Source organism: Euleptes europaea, chromosome 14 (genome assembly GCF_029931775.1).
Source record: "Euleptes europaea isolate rEulEur1 chromosome 14, rEulEur1.hap1, whole genome shotgun sequence".
Lineage (NCBI taxonomy): Eukaryota > Metazoa > Chordata > Lepidosauria > Squamata > Sphaerodactylidae > Euleptes > Euleptes europaea.
The window spans coordinates 15,167,982-15,186,153 of NC_079325.1; the positions used below are offsets into that span (position 1 = coordinate 15,167,982).

The window sequence follows — 18,172 nt, forward strand, 5'->3', positions numbered from 1 at the left end:
AGGAGGAGGAGGAGGCAGAGGCAGAGGAGGAGAGGTGGTGTTTATATGCCAACTTTCTCTACCACTTAAGGGAGACTCAAGCCAGCTTACAATTACTTTCCCTTCCCCTCCCCACAACAGACACCCTATCAGGTAGGTGAGGATGAGAGAGCTCTAAGAGAGCTGTGTCTAGCCCAAGGTCACCCAGCTGGCTTCGTGTGTAGGAGTGGGGAAACAAATCCACCAGATTAGCGTCCGCTGCTCATGTGGAGGAGTGGGGTATCAAACCCGGTTCTCCAGATCAGAGTCCACCGCTCTCAACTACTACACCACACTGGCTCTCTTGTGCTGTGGTGGTGGCAGCTGCTGCCAAACCAACATTTTTTTAAAAAAATCTGCATAGCCAATCACATCTCCAATAGTCAATCAGAAGCCTTGCTGGGCAAAAGCCCTGCCTGGCCCCACCTACTAACTAAAAACACTCGGCTGGCACCAGAAAAGGTGTCGGCAGGAACCACATCGGGGACCCCTGCCCTATGTGCTACTTTGTGTTCATTCCACAGATGGGGAAGTTAGCCAGAGATATTCCTTGTCCAAGGCCATGAAATGTGACTATGGCAGAAACAGCACTTGACCCTTGGCCTTCCAGATCCCAAGACAACACAACATCTGCAGGACCACACAAGCATTCAGCAGCTATCTGGTGTTAAAGGGAAAATTGCCAGGCAAAAGGAACTTGGTTTTCAGGCAGACTTGTGCCCTGGAGCATCTTTTCGCAAAGTACTATCAAGAAGAAATACTAGATGTGGCGCCCCCAACTCTCTCCCCGCCCCCTCCCCAGCGGCTTACTCTCTTCTTGTCATGGAGGATTGTTTCCATCCATTGGAAATCCATAGGTTTGAATGCCACCAACACCAACAAGGTGTTGGGGTTATTTTCGGTTTTGGGGTTGAAGTGTGCCGATTCTGGGTAGAAGAGGCGCATAGTGGTCTTGGAGCCCACGTCGTGCTCATAACCATGAACTGGCGCATTGTTCAATCTGTGGAGAAGGGAGAGTTAGGTGGTGAGTCAAAGTGGCATGTTGAAGCTTCATCTTTGGGCAGGAAATGCAGCAGATGAGTTATATCTGGGGTTGCCAGCTCCGCGTTGGGAAATACCTGGAGATTTTAGGGGTGGAGCCTGAGGAGGGCGGGGTTTGGAGAGGGGAGGGACTTCAATGCCGTAGAGTCCAAATGCCAAAACGACCATTTTCTCCAGGGGAACTGATCTCTGTCGCCTGGAGATCAGTTGTACTAGCCAAAGATCTCCAGCCACCACCTGGAGGTTGGCAACCTCAGTTATATCCCAGGATAGTCACCGCCCACCCACATGCTGTGTTATGGACTGCTTGCAGTTAACTCCTTCCTTTTATACTGCGTTATCTCTAGTTGCTCCTTTGATGCAGGCCTGGATCTCCTAACAGCCAAACACAGCTGTGGCTTTTCTGCCTATTGAGTACAAGCGAGCAAGAAGCAAATTATAATGCACGCGCATAAGCCCTGGGGAGGAAGAAGAAGTGGAAGAAGAGGAAGAGGAAGAGTTTTTATATGCTGTAACTTGCCCAAGGTCACCCAGCTGGCTTCATGTGTTGGAGTGGGGAAACAAATCCAGTTTACCAGATTAGCCTCCGCCGCTCATGTGGAGGAGTGGGGAATCAAACCCAGTTCTCCAGATCAAACTTCACCACTCCAAACCACCGCTCTTAACCACTACACCACTCTGGCTCTCAGTGGAAGAGGCACCCCCAGTGGAAGAGCCACCCCCTCCACCATGCCTAGTCAAGTTAAGGACCCTCTCCTCCACCTTCTAACTACCACTACTGAGGCCATCAGCAAGAAAAGAGGAAGCTGCCAGGCACTCCTCCCCTCTGCATGCACAGAGGCAGAAGCTCTAACCCCCAGGAGAGATGGCTCGTATCTGACTTCTTTATGCCAATAAAGGTTTTGATATTGATATTGACTTCTGAGCGTAAGCTTGGCAACCTCTTTCCGGAGGCAGGCAGCATTTTGATGCACTGCCACCATGCTCTGAAGAAGGCACAGAAGTCAGAGGAGCAGTGGCATGAAGACTGAAGAACTGAAGACCCTAAAACATCTGCTACCAGGTGTGCTTGTTACTGTACTTTTGTTGCATTATGGTAAGCTGCCTTGAGGAGCGTATACAGTGGGAAAGTGGTCCTGTTTCAAAATAAATGAATAATATTTTGGACTCTGTACCTGCAAATTGGTATGCATCGTAAAAACAGAAAAGAAAAGAAAATGCTGGGCTGCTGACAAAATTGGCATCCCTGTGTTCAGTTCTATTCCTTAAAAGTTACCCAGCGGTCCTGATGTCATCACACTGAATTTCCTCACCCTGCTGTACATGATAGGGAGGGGCCGTGGCTCAGTGGTAGAGCATCTGCTGCTCAGCATGCAGAAGGTCCCAGGTTCAATCCCCGGCATCTCCAGTTAAAGGGACTAGGCAAGAGGGTGATGTGAAAGACCTCTGCCTGAGACCCTGGAGAGCCGCTGCCAGTCAGAGTAGACAATGCTAACTTTGATGGACCAAGGGTCTGATTCAGTATAAGGCAGCTTCATGTGTGTCCATCTCTGGTGGGGACAAGGAAGCAGAAATGAGCAATGGGATGATGTCAGGATACAAAGCAAAGCTTCAGAGCATCTCACAAAGAGGAAAGAACGCAGTGCAGGAGTGCTTTCAGCAGCAGCCCCATCTTTCCTGTAATACTGGAGACCCAGGCTAGGAAACAAAATTGGCTGCACTAATGCCAGCCCACGGCACATAGAAAGGCTGACTCCTCTGCAGTGAAAGATCACAAGCCTAAGCATCACCTGTACCTGATCACGACGTCATATTTGTTAATCGTGTCCCCCATGGAGCTGTTTCTGAGCCGGTGCCCATTCCCCACCACGGCGCATCTCCGGCACTTCATGCTGCAAAAGAGAAAAATTGGCATTTGAACTCTAAAGCCAGGGGTGGGGAGAAACCACGTGATGAAACTAACATGCCCACATACCTACAACCACTTGGAAGTCAGGATGACTGAAGTGTGTGTGCGCATGCGCGTGGGGGGGGGGAATAGCAAAAGCTAGCATCGCCATGTGGCCCAGGTCTTTAAATTACACTCTATGCAGTTAAAGCTGCTGAAAGTTTTCACACGGCGACTGAACTAAACGTGACTAATTCTACCTTTAACTAGACTCGCTGATGTGTAAGGATCTTTCTTGGTAAGTGTAGATAATTATGCATATTTAGTGAAAGGGAAAACAGAAGCAAATTGCCCATTCTTCGCAACTATGAGTCTCTCTGGCCCAGCATGAGAAAGTACCTTCAATAACCACACTCATTAGTTGCAATGCTTCTTCCTAAGTGCTCTACATACATTTTCTGAGTCATCACTATAACTGATGCCACTCCTATGAAGCTAGCCGCTTACATTATTTCCAGAAACATGAAAGGGGCTGGTAGACTCGCCTGAAACTACCCAAAGCTGAGTATGCTCTGAATTGCGTGTTTTTTAGCGCACAGCTCATCCTGTTGGCCATTGCTGCCCTAGGTGTTCTTTTTTTATGCGTAAATATTTATCACCAATGTTGATTCCATACAAACCTAGGGGCAAAAGAATCCACATCTAGATAGATACTGAAAAAACCAAAGAAAGAGATGAAGAAGAGTTGGTTTTTATACTTCGGTTTTCTCTACCTTTAAGGAGACTCAAACCAGCTTACAATCGCCTGATCAGTTCAGATAGAACTGTGACAAGCCCAAGGGCACCCAGCAAGCTTCATGTGGAGGAGTGGGGAAACCAACCCGGTCCACCAGATTTAGAGTCAAATTTACAAGTGATAGCTTATGTTCAAAATGATGGAGCCAGGGTAAGCCTTAAAAGAGTCCTTGAGAGTTAAGTTTACCAAGATATTCTCTGGGGCCTCACCCCATGCTTCAGTAATGACCCAGTGCTTGCACAGGGGACTACTGTTACCATTACCAAACTATTTCACCTAAGCCACAGCTGACTGATAATTCAGTTTCTTGCTCTTCTGCCCAAATCACCTCCTTCCTTCCTTCCTTCCTTCCTTCCTTCCTTCCTTCCTTCCTTCCTTCCTTCCTTCTTTACATCTCATAACCTCCATCCAGAGGATTTGCTCTGTTCTAACACAGACAGACAGGCTCCTGGCTGTGACCTGGGACCGTGATTTCATATCTTGGAGCAGGTCTGGGACTGTGGGTCAGACGCTGGATTAAGAACCGCAGTCCGGGATTCTGCGCAACCTCTTCGAACTGAGTCTCCAGCAAGCTTTTTTTTTGTGTGTGGGAAATATGTTTGGCCATCAGGAATGGTTCCTGATACTCAGAAGTAAAAAAAAACTGAAATCCGGAGGGGGCAGAAGCAAACACGATTAGGCAGATAGAAACTGAAGATGACTGGCAGATGCCATGGACACAACCCAAACTGGACGAAGACCTGTTATTTTCAGCCTGGAGACAGAAACAGCGCTCATTCCCCAAAAGAACTCAAGGTGAACTGAATGAAAGATCACTGCTCGTGGTGTATATTAATTCATGGCGCTTTTTGCCTCTGGTTAATGGGCTTTGGAGGGGTTTGTATCGTTTCAAAAAGCCCCGTAAGCCTCTTTGACAGGAGGCAACAGGGAGACAAAACAAACATTCGTGTATACACCAAGGGAAAGCAAAGTATGTGTCTCACAAACAACTACCGTCTCTCTCAAAAGCAATATTCTCTCTCCAGCCTAATAACTGGGCAGATGCCGGAATTCTGGCAGGTGTATATTTTTTTCCCAAACCCCTGCTGCGCTGAGGCGTGAAATTGCCTCGTCTACACAACTATCAAAGGCACCAGGAGATGGGGTATCGAAAGGACGGCCATCGACCTCCTGCATCCAAGGCGGAGAGAAGGCTGCTTCTGTCACATTCCCCCAGTTCTGAAGGACGACGATGCATGCTAACATAGGAAGCAGCCTAGCCCACTATTGTCTATTCCTGGGGTCCCCATGAGCACCAGAGCGCCTGCCAACACCTTTCCTGGTGCCCGCCAAGTATTTTTAGAAATTGGGAAGGGCCAGGTGAGGCTTTTGCCCAGCAAGGCTTTTGACTAGCCATTGGAGATTTGATTGGGGAGGGGCTGTGGCTCACTGGTAGAGCATCTGCTTGGCATGCAGAAGGTCCCAGGTTCAATCCCCGGCATCTCCAGTTAAAGGGACTAGGCAAGTAGGTGATGTGAAAGACCTCTGCATGAGACCCTGGAGAGCCGCTGCCGGTCTGAGAAGACGATACTGACTTTGATGGGCAAAGGGTCTGATTCAGTATAAGGCAGCTTCATGTGTTCGTGTGTTCATGTGATTGGCTGTGTAGATTTTTTTTAAAATGTGATTTTGGCAGCAGCTGCCAGCATAGCACAAGGAAAGACTGAAGGAAAGCCACTGCAACGGTTTTGTGGCTGGCTCCGCTTCCCATGGCAGCCATTTTGGGGCTGCACCCACCACACTATGTCAGAATGCCAAAGCTCAAAAAGGCCAATGCTCGATTGAGAAGAAGCATGGAGAACGACTTAAAGTTGAACGATCCATCCGCTAACCTGCGCCCTGCAAGCTACCGCTTGTCTGTTCCTCGTCCTAAATAAATCTCAGCTGTGTAGTTCACGTTTAATGTTCTAGGAGGGATATCTTAGTAGTTCTGAAAGCTAGCAAGTGTGATGAAAGTGTGTTTAAACTGTATGAAGGATGCAATGCCAATATTGAAGAAGGTCTACTCATTTGAAATTAATGCTTGGAGGAACGTGTCCAGATGAGGGCAACACAGATGGAGAAGGGTTTGGAGACCAAGTCCTATGAGGAAAGGTTGAAGGAACTGGGTATGTTTAGCCTGAAGAAAAGGCTGAGAGGGGATATGATAACCATCTTCAAGTACTTGAAAGGCTGTCATATAGAGGATGGTGTCGAGTTGTTTTCTGTTGCCCCAGAAGGTCGGATCAGAACTAAAAGGTTGAAATTAAATCAAAAGAGTTTCTGTCTAGACATTAGGAAGAATTTTCTAACAATTAGAGCAGTTCCTCAGTGGAACAGACTTCCTCAGGAGGTGGCAAGGGCTCCTTCACTGGAGGTTTTTAAGCTGAGGCTAGATGGCCATCTGTCAGCAATGCTGATTCTATGACCTTAGGCAGTTCATGAGAGGGACGGCAACTTGGCCATCTTCTGGACATGGAGTAGGGGTCACTGGGGATGTGTGGGGAAGGTAGTTGTGAATTCCCTGCATTGTGCTGGGGGTTGGACTAGATGACCCTGGTGGTCCCTTCCAACTCTATGATTCTATGAGTTTGCTTCTAGGTAAGAATTCCAAAGTTCAAAAAGGCTGGGCTGAAAAAGGTTGGAGGACCCCTGATCTATTCTGAAGGCCTAAGACTCTCTGGGTTTTGAGCCAAGAAAGGTCTTTCTCATCTCGATTTGTACCTCAAGAGGCTGGGGTCTGAACCTGTTTTGCCACTGTGGTATGGCTCATGTACTCACTGTTCCTTCTGCCTAGATAAATGTATGTGGCCTAATTATATGCGACAGTCCTCAGCATAAAGACTCTCTATCAGACATGCACTGTGGGAATTCAATTTCCAGGTGCACGGAGGCCTGGTTCAGACTGGGACCCTGGCATGTGGAGAGGAGGAGCTTACCAGTGTGGTGTAGTGGTTAAGAGCAGTGGTTTGGAGTGGTAGACTCTAATCTGGAGAACCAAGTTTGATTCCCCACTCCTACACGTGAGTGGTGGACGCTAATCTGGTGAACTGGGTTTGATTCCCCACTCCTCCGCATGAAGCCGGCCGGGTGACCTTGGGCTAGTCACAGTTCTCTCAGAGCTCTCTCAGCCCCACCTACCTCACAGGGTGTCTGTTGTGGGGAGGGGAAGGGAAGGTGATTATAAGCCAGTTTGAGTCTTCCTTAAGTGGTACAGAAAGTCAGCATATAAAAATCAATTCTTATTCTTATTCTTCTGTAGAGACTCATAGATCCAGTTGGATTCCAGAATGCTTTGTGGGATTTATCTGGCCCTGCCAGCAGTTCTATCAATGAGCTGACTGAGACCTGAGATAAAGGTCCTTAGGAGGCCATCCCTACTCAAATGCCTACTCTAGGACAATCAGCTTGGAACAGTCATTGGGTTGGATCCAGACTCAACTGGCTCTTTCCAGTGATTCCCTGATCCTGCGACAGCCCCTCATATTATTTCTCAGGATTATAGTTGGAAGAGGGAGACAGGAAAGTTCCATTTGACCACTGGAAAATTTAGTCTGGATCCAACCCAACATCTCTTAGCCTAACCTAACTTGCAAGGATAAAATAGGGTGGGGGAGAGAGAACCGGGTTTGCTGCCCTAAATTACTTGGGGAAAGAATGGGATAAAAGCATAATGGACAGAAAGAAAGATGTCTTGCATCTTGAGAAGAGAGGAGATATGGAAGATTTACCTTTGGACGCTTTCAGGCAGTGAGTAACTTGTGACCGCCAGAACACGGAGGAGAATTTCCTCTGCAAAGAGAAGAAAATGGCCATTTGACGTTATTCCCCGTCACTTAAGTTCGTGGGTTACCTTATGTTCACACCACAAACATGCCTGAGGTAAAAATAGTTGATCAAGACTCTCCAGTTACAACAGAGAAGCAGGAAAACAAAACTGTGCTGCTGATGCTATCTGCAAAGAGGGTGATCTCTTGAACTTACAGCATAAGCAAAATGCAACCTTTACTCTTCCAAATAATGCAGGCTAAGTAGAACCTCCATGTGCAGAGGTAGTACACCGCTCAGCATCAGATGCTGGGGACCTTCATGTCCCATTTGCAACACTTCCAGAGGCATCTAGCTAGCCACTGTGTTGGAAAAATAATGGCAATTATTCTGACCTACTAAGGGAATCCTTATGTCTAGGGAGGGTGGGGAGAGGATAGCTATGAGGAACTGTTCCCTAAGCATCATCACCTTGCAAAGATAAACATTTGCTGATGCATGCTTCGTTTGCAGCTGCACAGGTGCAGACATGGCAAACAATTCCTTTGGCAGAAAACTATTTTGCAAACATTCCTTTGGCAGCAAGTTATTGGGGTGGGGGAAGCATGGCCTTTCTCCAGGAAAGCTCTGGCCATCAGAGAGTTCCTTTTCCTATGTAAGACACAGGGTTGCCATCCTCCAGGAGATCTCCTGGAATTACAACTCATCTCCAGATGACAGAAATCAGTTCCCCTGGAGAAAATGGCACCTCAGACGTTGGACCCTGAGGCATTCTAACCCGCTGAGGTTCCTCCTCTCCTCAAACTTCGCCGTCCCCAGGCACTCCCCCCAAATCTCCAGAGATTTCTCAACCCAGAGTTGGCAAACCTAGTAAGAAAGGATGTAAACTACAACTATGCCTGACAACCATTTGTTAAGGTTGTCCAAGCCACATGAAACTGTCAGCACATGGATGTGTGTGTTAATGGTACAGTTTTAACAGAAATCCCAAAGAGCCCTCTAGGAGTTGGAGAAATATGCATTAGGGTTGCCAACCTCCAGGTAAAAGCTGGAAATGTCCTGCTATTACAGCTGATCTCCAGCCGATAGAGATCAGTTCGCCTGGAGAAAATTGCCGCTTTGGCAATTGGACTTTATGGCACTGAAGTCCCTCCCCTCCGCAAACCCCGCCCTCCCCAGACTCTGCCCGTCGGTGGCAAAGAGGGACCTGGCAAGCCTAATGTACATCCGCCAAGTGCTCGATCATCAGGCCCACAGTAAAAGCTAAACACTTGCTCCGATACCCAAATCTTAGCCAGCAAAAGGATTTATTTTCTTTCTTTCTTTTTAAATCACAAGTATGATCAACTGTAGCAAACCTCAATAACATGATCAAGCATGGCTTCAGTGGAGCGCTTAAGTTATTGACTCAGGTATTGTGGCTGGGAGACAGGCAAATTTATGTGCAAATTCAGATCATGGAAATGGGCCTTTGTAGATAATCTCTTGAGAATTTACATTAAGGTCTGCCGAAAAACCCCAGAGTATAATCTCCCGCATCTAGCTTTTCTCCAAAACATTCAGTGTGAAATGAACATTCAATATCATGAATACTTGGCAGGATGGGGCGGGGAGCGATGCCTTATTTTTAAGAGGTGGGTTCATTTTAGTTTCAGTCTGAAGTGGCAGATTTGTTCTCCTGCAACGGCATTCATTTATTTTCACTGTAAAGCACTTTGCATACTATATGAAAAGCTGACCGCTAATAGAACAAAGTAATAAACACAAACTGAAATTCAATAGATCCTGGCCCTCAGAATCTGTTCTGAATGTCCAATCTTGTCTCTGGAATAAACAAGGGAAGAAGAAGAGTTGGTTTTTATACCCCGCTTTTCTCAACTTTTAAGGAGTCTCAAAGTGGCTTATAATCGCCAGCAATCTGAATGCTGGTTCATTAGTCTGTCTTCAGTCATCTGCCCTCCTGTGCCATCTAGCTGGTCTTACCTTTCACTATTTAAAGCATGTTCTGTACATGTATTCAATTAAATAGAGATTTATATCTCTTTTTCCCAAATGGCATAATTAAAATAATAATTAAAAACTGCTTTGCAGCAGAGGAAGGGAAAGCAGGTTAGTTAGGGTTGCCAACCTCCAGGTAGTAGCTGGAGATCTCCTGCTATTACAACTGATCTCCAGCTGATAGAGATGAGTTCACCGGGAGAAAATGGCCACTTTGGCAATTGGACTCTGTGGCATTGAAGTCCCTCCCCTGCCCAACCCCCCCCCCTCAGGCTCCGCCCCAAGAACCTCCCACCCGTGGCGAAGAGGGGCCTGGCAACCCTAGGGTTAGTGACTTCAACAGTTCCCAGTAGGGTTGCCAACTTCCAGGTACTAGCTGGAGATCTCCTACTATTGCAACTGATTTCCAGCCAATAAGATCAGTTCACCAGGAGAAAATGGCTGCTTTGGCAATAGGAGTCTATGGCGTTGAAGTCCCTCCCCTCCCCAAAACCTGCCCTCCTTGGGCTCCACCCCCAAAACCTCCCCCCAGTTATGAAGAGGGACCTGGCAACCCTAGTTCCCAGCCAATAAGCATGGGCAAGTCTACTGCAAACAGGAACAGGCAGCTTCTGCTGAATTAAACTGGGGAGGGCAAGACATGGCAAGAATGTTTCTGCACTAGGCAGGCTGCTAAAATTATGTACATCTAGATGCATCTTAAAGTCCAAAGTTAACATGTCCATCAAAGCACACACACATACAAACAGCTGATGAGGTGGCAAAAATCATTTATGGACTGCACCATTTTAGACTGCTGGGGAGGGAAAGATATCACAGGGTTATACGCTTTAAAATCTATACGGCGGAAACAAGACGGAAGGCCGAGTATAAATATTTAAATAAATACATACATAATAAATTTATTAAATGCATCATGCTATCTCTTACCTGCACCCTAACGTAATTCAATAGTGGAACACTTTTACTGTCTTATCTACTGTTTGTGTCAAGCTCAGCCTAGGATGAAGAGGGAACAGACTGAAACAGGGCTCTACCTACTGTACTCTACCACCGATTTATGGAGACTGTTAAACAACCTATTCCTAACAAAAGGCAACGAAACACATTGTCTTGTTGCTTTACACTCAGTTGTGCACTAGTGGCTTAGAAAATTAATAGCAATGCAAGAACAGCCCACAGGGGAACGCAGATAAGATTTTATTATTTAATAAACTGAATCCTACAATCCAGAACACCACAACACACCCTTCATGGGGTGGGGGGGAGTCTGCATACAATAACAAGTAGAGATTAAAAAAAAAACACTGATGGAGCAATCAATTGGATTCAACTAGTAGCAGTTTCTACATCTAATTCCTCCCGTTATCTTGGAAAGAGGTTTTTGTCTTTCTAAGTATCTTTTAAGGCCACTAAGCTGAAAAGAGCGTTTACAGATTCCAGATAATGCACACAAGAGGTTTTGGAAGGCTAGAGTTGACAGACATTGCTCAAATCAAATCTTCTTCTTCTCTGTGGCTCCCCCACAGTTGAAACTCTGGATTATTATTTTTGGGGCATCCCCTTTGTAAAACATAAATGACTAGATGCTCCGGTAGCTAAAATTAATGTCTGACAAAGTATCTTGAATATTTGGTTTCTGGGAATAATTAGGTTTTGTTACATAAAGTTGCTGTATTTGTTAATGTAGCTATTCACGTAGATCCTAACTCTAGTATTGTACACAATGTGCATACATCCTGTATGTATATATCTGTTTGAAAGAGAGAGCCAACATGCATACACTTTAAAAACAAAACCAGATCCTGTTCCTGGATAAATGTAGGGTATGAACTATGCATTCTGCTGTACATGCACTGATTAGAACAAAAATTACTGAACGCAGGAGCCTTTTTCAGATGTGATATCTGAATACATCCAACCATTGGTACTTGGAAAATGCACTACACATGATCCTCCCAATTCATGCCATCAGTATGTCATCTAAGTAGGGAACCAAGTATTTTTTCTGGTTTAGTGCATACAAAAAACCCTAAGAAGAGGTATTTATTTAGAAAACTTGTGTGCCACCTCTCGAGACCTGCTTGAGGCAGCACGCAACTACCTGGCAACGGCATGTCAAGCTTTACTTTAATGATACTGTTCCTATGGCCAATTGGGCCCTGAATAATGTCACAATAAAATCAAAATTAAAAAGTATATATATAAGGTATCTAGATAAACAATAAGGAAATTAGTATTTTTTTTCCTCTTGATTGACTGAGATAAAAACTTGGCAACTGCCAATGTGGTATTAAAATCTATCCCTGCTAAAAGAACCCTCAAATTATCCAATTCAGATTCCCAGATAAAAGGCTTTTTCGCATGTATCAGGAGGACTGTGGGTTAAGGCACACACCAGATATCCCCAAAAGTAGCATCTGAAAAGGGCAATGTACAAATTAAAAACACATGCACTGTACGGGCATCTCTTGTAATGTGCGCTCAGGGCTCCCATCTCACATTTAAGCAACATCTCCAAAGAAATGCAACGTAAATGAGACAAGCCTGCCAAAATTGTTTTACATATTAGCTGTGTGCCATTTTAATGATGGTTTTATAGGATGATTTCACCGTGATTGTTTTAGTCCCCCCGCCCAAAAAATACAGATGGTGTTGAAAAGACCAACTGACAAATCCACAGTAAACCAACACTGTTAGGCCGGGGGGGGGGGGCACAGAATGAGGAGGAAGAAGAAGAAGAGTTGATTTTTATATGCCGACTTTCTGTACCACTTAAGGAAGAATCAAACCGGCTTACAATCACCTTCCCTTCCCCGCAACAGACACCCTGTGAGGTAGGTGGGGCTGAGAGAGTTCTGAAAGAACTGTGACTAGCCCAAGGTCACCTAGCTGGCTTCACGTGAAGGAGTGGGGAATCAAACCCGGTTCTCCAGATCAGAGTCCACCGCTCCAAACCACCACTCTTAAACACTACACCACACTACTACAAAGTTTTATGTGCAAACTGATCAAAATCAAGAGCTCTATAAGCAAGAGAAAGTGCTGAGCCAAAATGTCTACTTAACTAGTAAAACGAAAAATAGTGTGTACATTTTCACGCCATTTTAAAATCCTGTTGTGATTGGAACTCTGAGTTCTCAGCAAAAAATTCTAAAAAATGGCAGCGAATAAGCAGGCCACCAAGATGCACCACAGCACCCAAAGAATTGTCTTCACAACTCAAAGACTTGTTTAAATACGCTAGTACTGCAGCCAGAGATATCCTAGCAAAAAGATGGAAACAAGGTAGAGGAATGGAAAGACAAACTAATGGAATATGCAATCATGGCCAAAATGACCCATATCATGAAAGCAACAGATGAAGTGACTTATGATCAACACAACGATAAATGGAAATTTTTATAGATATGTTGAGGCTGAAGGTTAACCGAAATAACACCAAAAATTGAACGCTATATAACCACAAGGTAGCTTTTCAATCTAGAGTAGAAAACTGTTTGGATAGTAACAAGAAATGTAGATAGATGTTTATTCTTCGAATGTACTTATTTTTTCACCTAGATAATAGCTAACTCGAAAGATATAATAGTTATAATGTAGTCTGCTCAACCAACTTTTTCAAGAGGAAGTGTTTATGTTCTTTTTCTCCTTTATTTCTTGATGGATACCCTGTTTTCCTGTACCCTTAATAATATAAAATAAACATTTTTTAAAAGGAGGAAATGCATGGCACAAGCTATGCTAGTTATGAATTCTGTCGTTGTTTGCAGTTTCTTGCCGTAATCACATTCATTACTACTTGTCAATCACAGGCCACAGTTTATTACCACTGGTCTTTAAGAACCTTTCACTGTTGAATTCCTCTACATGAACGGCAGAGGCTAATCTGGTGAACTGGATTTGTTTCCCCACTTCTACACATGAAGCCAGCTGGGTGACCTTGGGAAGTCACAATCTCTCAGCCCCACCTACCTCACAGGGTGTCTATTGTGGGGAGGGGGAGGGAAGGTGATTGTAAGCCAGTTTGAGTGTCCCTTAAGTGGTAGAGAAAGTCAGCATATAAAAACCAACTCTTCTTCTTCTAAGAGGTACTTGGAGAAAGGACGGGCTCTCGTTTTGTACCAAGAACCAGCACACAAGTGCCATATTCCAGAAATGGATTGTTAGCAGATCAAAGCAGAAATCCTCCAACCAAGAGAAAAAGAGGAGGAAAAGATGAAACCTATTAAAGGGAGACAAAAGACAGAAGCAGTGTCCCATAAGAGCAGAGCAGAGAGCCATTTTACTTACCACTTCCTTTAGTACCATATGGCAGTTCATACAGCGAAGGGGTCTTTACCCAGAAGTAATCCTTCAGCTGTAAAAACAGCGGATGATCCCGTGTGTAACTGTAATGACAGCAAAGGAAACGATCACAGAGATCTGGCGTGCCACAAGTTAAGATGACTGCAGCAAATTTCTCCCACCCACCCCAGACTCTCTTGGATCCACTGCAGTATCCCCGTGGGTGGAACAATTTCTATCCATGGAGTGGGACTTTCTCACCTCCCCCTCCTTCTGAAGCTCAAAACGGGGGTTGGGGACAGGAGCAGCATCTGGGGGCACATTTTAGGGTGCCGCAGGAGAGGGAGGTGAGAAAATCACACTCCCCAGGTGGAAATCGTTCCACTTGCGGAAATGCTCCAGTAGATACAACTCGCAACTTTCCTGGGATGCCAGCCCAGCTCTGAAATCCCTAAGCCCACGAACGGCAGAGGAGGGCCTGCCATGAAGCAGCTTCCCCAGCATCCCTCCAGCCCAATCACTTACTTTGCTATCAGCTGCGCCGCTTTCCTTTCCACCTCCCCCAGCGGACAGGTCACCTTGTCATCTTGCACAGGGAAATAAAAACTGGAAGGCAAACAGCAAAGAAAAGCATTGCCATTATTTCCCCCCACAATTCAGGCACCCCGAGTCAGACTGAATCCCGGGTACAATAAAACACCCTGACCTGGACAGCCCCGGGCTAGCCTGATCTCGTCAGATCTGAGAAGTTAAGCAGGGTCAGCCCTGGTTAGAATTTGGATGGGAGACCATCAAGGAATACCAGGGTCGTGACACAAAGGCAGGCAATGGCAAACCACCATCCAATGTCTCTTGCCTTGAAAGCCCTATGGGGTCGCCGTAAGTCAGCTGTGACTTGACAGCACACATACACACAAAATTAAATAGTGGAGTCAGTAGACATTTTTCCTCTTTCCCTCCTCAAAGTGGGGGATGGTACAATCCAAACCTCTAAGGAGATGAACACATGAACACATAAAGCTGCCTTATACTGAATCAGACCCTTGGTCCATCAAAGTCAGTACTGTCTACTCAGACCAGAAGCGGCTCTCCAGGGTCTCAGGCAGAGGTCTTTCACATCACCTACTTGCCTAGTCCCTTTAACTGGAGGTGTTGGAGATTGAACCTGGGACCTTCTGCATGCCAAGCAGATGCTCTACCACTGAGCCACGGCCCCTCCCCATATATATATAGCAAGAGAGATCTGGTCTGGACACCACTTGTAAACACCAAGTCAAACCACCTCAGAATGAATCTGCAGTGCTATGCAAATAAAAGAGGCAACTTTTCCTAACAATTTGCCCTATGGGTTCAACCAGTAGAGGCCAGGGAGATGCTTCTAAAAGCTCACAAGCAGGAAATGAAGGCAAGAACTAACTATTCTTTTGCACCAAGCATCTGGAAGCTATTTAGGCACATGGGAGAGCTGGATTTCTAGGGTATAAGCGTGGTGTAGTAGTAAGAGTGGTGGACTCTAATCTGGAGAACTGGGTTTGATTCCCCACTCCTCCACATGAGCGGCGGACTCTCATCTGGTGAAGTGGGTTGGTTTCCTCACTTCTTCACATGAAGCCTGCTGGGTGACCCTGGGCTAGTCATAGTTCCCTCTGAACTCTCTCAGGCCCATCTACCTCACAAGGTGTCTGATGTGGGGAGGGGAAGATAAGGTGATTATAAGCCACTTTCAGACTCCTTAAAAGTAGAGAAAAGTGGGGTATAAAAACCAACTCTTCTTTCGAGAGTCAAAGCTTATACCACGGAAATCTTTTTGGCCTTTAAGGTGCTACAGGATTCGAATCTTGCTTTTCTACTGCAGGCCAACACAGCTACCCATTCAGCTACCATAACCAATGGTTGTCAATAGACTTCTCTGAATTAGTCTCTCTTTTAAAGCCATGCTATAAAGCCAAATTAACATGTCACCAAAGTAAAGGAGGGAGTTGCATCAAACAGTCGAGAAGAAAGGAATTTTACAACATACTTCTGGGAGAAAAGGGAATTTAAAGAAGACCCAGGTTTAAATCCCTGCTTGCCATAAAGGGGTGACCATGGACCAGTTACTCTCTTTCAGCCTCACCTATTTCCCAGGATGGCTGTGAGGATAAAATGGAGGCAAGGGAATCACATATATAGCCCTGATCTCCTTGGAGAAAGGCGGTATAAAAATATATGCAATAAACAAATTCATATGTGTTGCTTAAGGGACTTTTCAGCTTAGTTCAGGAGTCACCAACGTAATGCCTGTGGGCATGGTGGTGCTAGCCAACCCCTTTCCTGGGGCCCACCAAGCGTTTTTAGAATGTAGGCAGGGCCAGGTGGGCATCTGCACATCAAAGCTTCTTATTGACCAATGGAGACGTGATTGCCCGTGCAGATTTCTAAAAATGTTGCCTTGTCAGCAGCTGCCACCTCTGCCCAGGGATCTTCACTGTGTGACTGAAGGTTAGCTGCGGCAGCCATTTCGTGGCTGGCTCCAACTCCTACACCCACCACAGTGTAAGAATCCCAAAGGTTCTCACAGGCTCAAGAAGTTTGGGGAGCCCTGGCTTACTTCTAGTTGGCAGCATGCATACATGAAAAAGAGAAAGGCAGTTTTACACGCACTTGCCCCAGGTTTCCAAAATGTTCAACAGCCACCATAGGATGGTCAAGTTTCAATCACATTTTGACCTTTCTCTGCTTTACGACACATGGGATTTCAGTCTCACCTAATGGCTAGCACTCCTCATGGAAGTGAACGTTATATATTACGCATATGTTATACTTGACATATACGTTAACTCCTTTTCTCTGACATGTTCCTATTGGAACCCCAAATTAGGGGGTGATTTATCCAGTCAGCCCTTATTGCATTGTTTTCTAATTTTACCTGATTTTATTTCTCGGGGGGTTTTTGTATGCATTGTTTTTTTAATGTCATAACTGGCTTTGAATCGGAGCAAGAGAAGTGGGGTACAAAGGAAGCAAATAACAAATAAATAAATTCAGCCCCCCTCCCTTACTTCTAGAAAAGGCAGGGGTGGGGAGAAGGACAAATAACCTCCATAGCACTACAAGTTCTTCTTCTTTTTTTAAAGAAATACACTCACAGCTGTATGTACCTTTCCTCCCGGGATATTATATACCCCACCATCACCAAAAATATTGCCAATACTCCAAGTATCTTCCATCCTGAACAAGAGAAGAGACAACATGTTATAACACAGAGCCATGTAAGAGACAGCATGTTATATACACAGTGCCAAGGCAGAAGAAGGAAGCAAGCAATTTCAACTTGACTCACAATTACTCTCTCACTCTTTAAGGTCAGTTCATAGGGCCCTGCTCTAAATTTTGTCTTGCTGTTCCTGGTAGACATGTGACCTTAGGGTTGCCAGGTCCTTCTTTGCCACTGGTGGGAGGTTTTTTGGGGTGGAGCCTGAGGAGGGTGGGGTTTGGGGAGGGGAGCGACTTCAATGCCACAGAGACCAATTGGCAAAGTGGCCATTTTCTCCAGAACTGCTCTCTATAAGCTGGAGATCAGTTGTAATAGCAGGAGATCTCCAGCTACTACCTGGAGGCTGGCAACCCTATGTGACCCCCCCTCTCCAGAAATAGCATTTCAGGGTGCATTTGGGGCTGTAGCCAAAACTAGAGGGTTTAAGCCAGTAAATCCAGGAGGTTAACATATCCAACTGCGTGCAGATCCTCCCCTAGTTTCTTTTCTTATCAGCTTTTTTTAGCTCTTGAGCAACCTGCATTTGCTGCAAATGTTTGCACAGTGCCAGAAACCTGGGTGATGCTCTACAACTCTGGCATCGAGTAAACAGGGCTGCCACCTCATTAAAGGATTGCCGGGTTTTTTTTTACCAATTAAATGCCATCACTTCATCTACCAGGACATCACTTCATCTACCAGGAAAGTAGGTGGCTCATGCCAATCAAGAAAGCTGCAAAACCAGGCTGCCCACAGACAAAGCAGCTACTTCTACGTACTTGGAGGACTTCCTAGGCACACAGAAAAATTATTACTTTATTCAAACAAAAAATTAAAAGAAAATGTAGCAAACCACCCTTCCCCACACACATATTTTAGTGGTTAGACTAGACAACCAGAGCAAATAAATAAATACATTTTATTTGCGGCTAGTATGCCAGATAAAACAGGAAAAACAGAAACTGACCATACAGAGTAGACGTTTACAACCAAGGCCAACAAAATTAGGAGTCACCCAATTTTACAATTCCACTGATTAAGGATGTACATTAAGGCGACGTAACTTCATTGCCACTGCACAGTATTTTGAAACCTGAGTAGTAATAGGTGAGCTGTCTCCCAG

General features: G+C 45.4%; 1 protein-coding gene across 2 annotated transcripts in view; it reads right to left on the reverse strand.

Annotated features, from left to right (window-relative positions):
* Positions 1-18,172, reverse strand: part of ST3GAL4 (ST3 beta-galactoside alpha-2,3-sialyltransferase 4) — a 74,460-nt gene that overhangs the window by 2,834 nt on the left and 53,454 nt on the right. Inside the window, exons 3-8 of one of the 2 annotated variants that reach the window (XM_056860527.1) lie at positions 16,943-17,024; positions 14,340-14,420; positions 13,821-13,918; positions 7,493-7,553; positions 2,856-2,951; positions 829-1,018 (exon numbers count right to left, since the gene is read on the reverse strand). In XM_056860527.1, the coding sequence (XP_056716505.1) occupies positions 829-1,018; positions 2,856-2,951; positions 7,493-7,553; positions 13,821-13,918; positions 14,340-14,420; positions 16,943-17,024 (608 nt within the window). The remainder of the gene's footprint in view (positions 1-828; positions 1,019-2,855; positions 2,952-7,492; positions 7,554-13,820; positions 13,919-14,339; positions 14,421-16,942; positions 17,025-18,172) is intronic. The other variant, XM_056860528.1, reaches the window with a different exon arrangement.